The sequence below is a fragment of the Bison bison genome, unplaced genomic scaffold, assembly GCF_000754665.1.
Source record: "Bison bison bison isolate TAMUID 2011002044 unplaced genomic scaffold, Bison_UMD1.0 scf7180017864167, whole genome shotgun sequence".
NCBI lineage: Eukaryota > Metazoa > Chordata > Mammalia > Artiodactyla > Bovidae > Bison > Bison bison.
Window position 1 is genome coordinate 7,667,655 of NW_011494739.1, and position 1,640 is coordinate 7,669,294.

Consider the following 1,640-nt stretch of genomic DNA (forward strand, 5'->3'; position numbering starts at 1 on the left):
CAGCACCTTCCTGGGGTGTAAAGTTGGGGGTCCAGGGCTCCTGCTCCCAGATCTGTGGGGAGCAGTGGGTTGACCCCAGAAGGCTTACATCAGTCTCTGTATCCCCCACACAGGACGGCAGCATCCACATCAGACACCCACGGGGCCAACCTGTCTGCAGTGTTATTATTTACTCCATTTGGCCTTTGGCTCCTGGGACTCCCCCACGCCCATGCTCACCACCTTCCTGCTCTGTACTGTGGACTGGGCAGCCCTGGGGGAAGCAGGTGAGGGGCAGGGGGTCCCCAGCACAGAAGGAGGGGGTGGCACGTAGGGACCTGGGTTGTCCCTGACCCCCCCTCCCTCTCAGGACTGACCTGCAGCAGGCCCTTCCCCCCAGGTCCCTGGGGGCCTGGCCGAGCTCCAGTTCCCGCGGGGTGAGGGCTCTGCAGCTCCTCCAGGAGGTGCCCACAGGCGGCCTTATATGGCCAGAAGGCCTTGCTGCCCAGGAGGAATCTGATCCCACGGGAAGGGCAGGGATGTGGGGCTGAGCCCCAGGCTGGGCCAGGCAGGGCCAAGGGGAGTGGTTTGAATGGCCCTAGTCTCCTGGCCCACAGCCCCCTAAAAGCAGCCAGATAAGCCCGACCCCCTTGCCAACTTTGGGACGTCTGGTTGGGGGCCCTGTGACAAACCCTGGGGGTCTGCCATCCTGGCAAGAGCTGCAAGATTTGAGGCCAGCCGCCCCACCCCGACAGTACCACCCAAACCATACCAGGTACAGCCTGCGAGGGTCTGGGGCCTGCAGCCTGGCTCTGGCCTTGACTGGCTAGGTCACTGGCCCTCAGTAAGTTGCCTCCTTCCCTGGGCAGGCCCAGCCTGGCATCAGTGCCCTCCCCAGAGTGGCACGAGGGTCCCCACACCGCATCTGGACACCTGCTGGGATTCAACCTCCCTGCCCAGCCTCCCCGCCTCCCTCCCAGCCCATCATCCCTCCCTCCATCACCCCCACCTCTCTCTGTCCCAACTCTCTCCTTCTCTGGGTTTCTCACTCTGGCTACCCTCTCTCTCTGCCTCTGTCTCCCTGCCTCTGTCTGTCTCTCCTTTTCTGTGTGTCTCTTGGTGTCCCTCTTCCTCCCACCTGCTGCCCTCCATCTGCTGAGCTCCACTACTCTGGGCAGCCCTAGCCCCTCCCCCAAAGATTGGCAGCAGCAGCGGTGACATAGGCTCCTCCTGCCCTCTGGCCCGTCTGCCACCTGGAAGCTCTGGCCGTGGGGGCCTGGTGGGCCTTGCCAGCAGGGCTGGGGAGTGGGCCAGCCTATGAGGACGCAGCTTCCCTGGGAGCTGCCACATGGCCCTGGGACACAGCAAGTAGAGGTGGAGTCCACCTTTCCAGGGGCACCAGCGTCCACTGCCTGCACGTTGGGGCTGCGGCCAGGAGAGGCCCCAGACCATGCGCAGTGCAGCCGCTCAGTCGTGTCCGACTCTTTAGGACCCCATGAATCGCAGCACGCCAGGCCTCCCTGTCCATCACCAACTCCTGGAATTCACCCAGACTCATGTCCATTGAGTCAGTGATGCCATCCAGCCATCTCATCCTCTGTTGTCCCCTTCTCCTCCTGCCCCCAATCCCTCCCAGCATCAGAGTCTTTTCCAATGAGTCA

At 63.2% G+C, this 1,640-nt stretch overlaps 1 protein-coding gene across 1 annotated transcript in view; it reads right to left on the bottom strand.

The window, feature by feature from the left end:
- The window catches only part of LAMA5 (laminin, alpha 5), a 66,118-nt gene that overhangs the window by 60,007 nt on the left and 4,471 nt on the right, over positions 1-1,640 (bottom strand). The window contains exon 3 of the mRNA XM_010841913.1: positions 646-688. Coding sequence (XP_010840215.1) covers positions 646-688 — 43 coding nt within the window. The remainder of the gene's footprint in view (positions 1-645; positions 689-1,640) is intronic.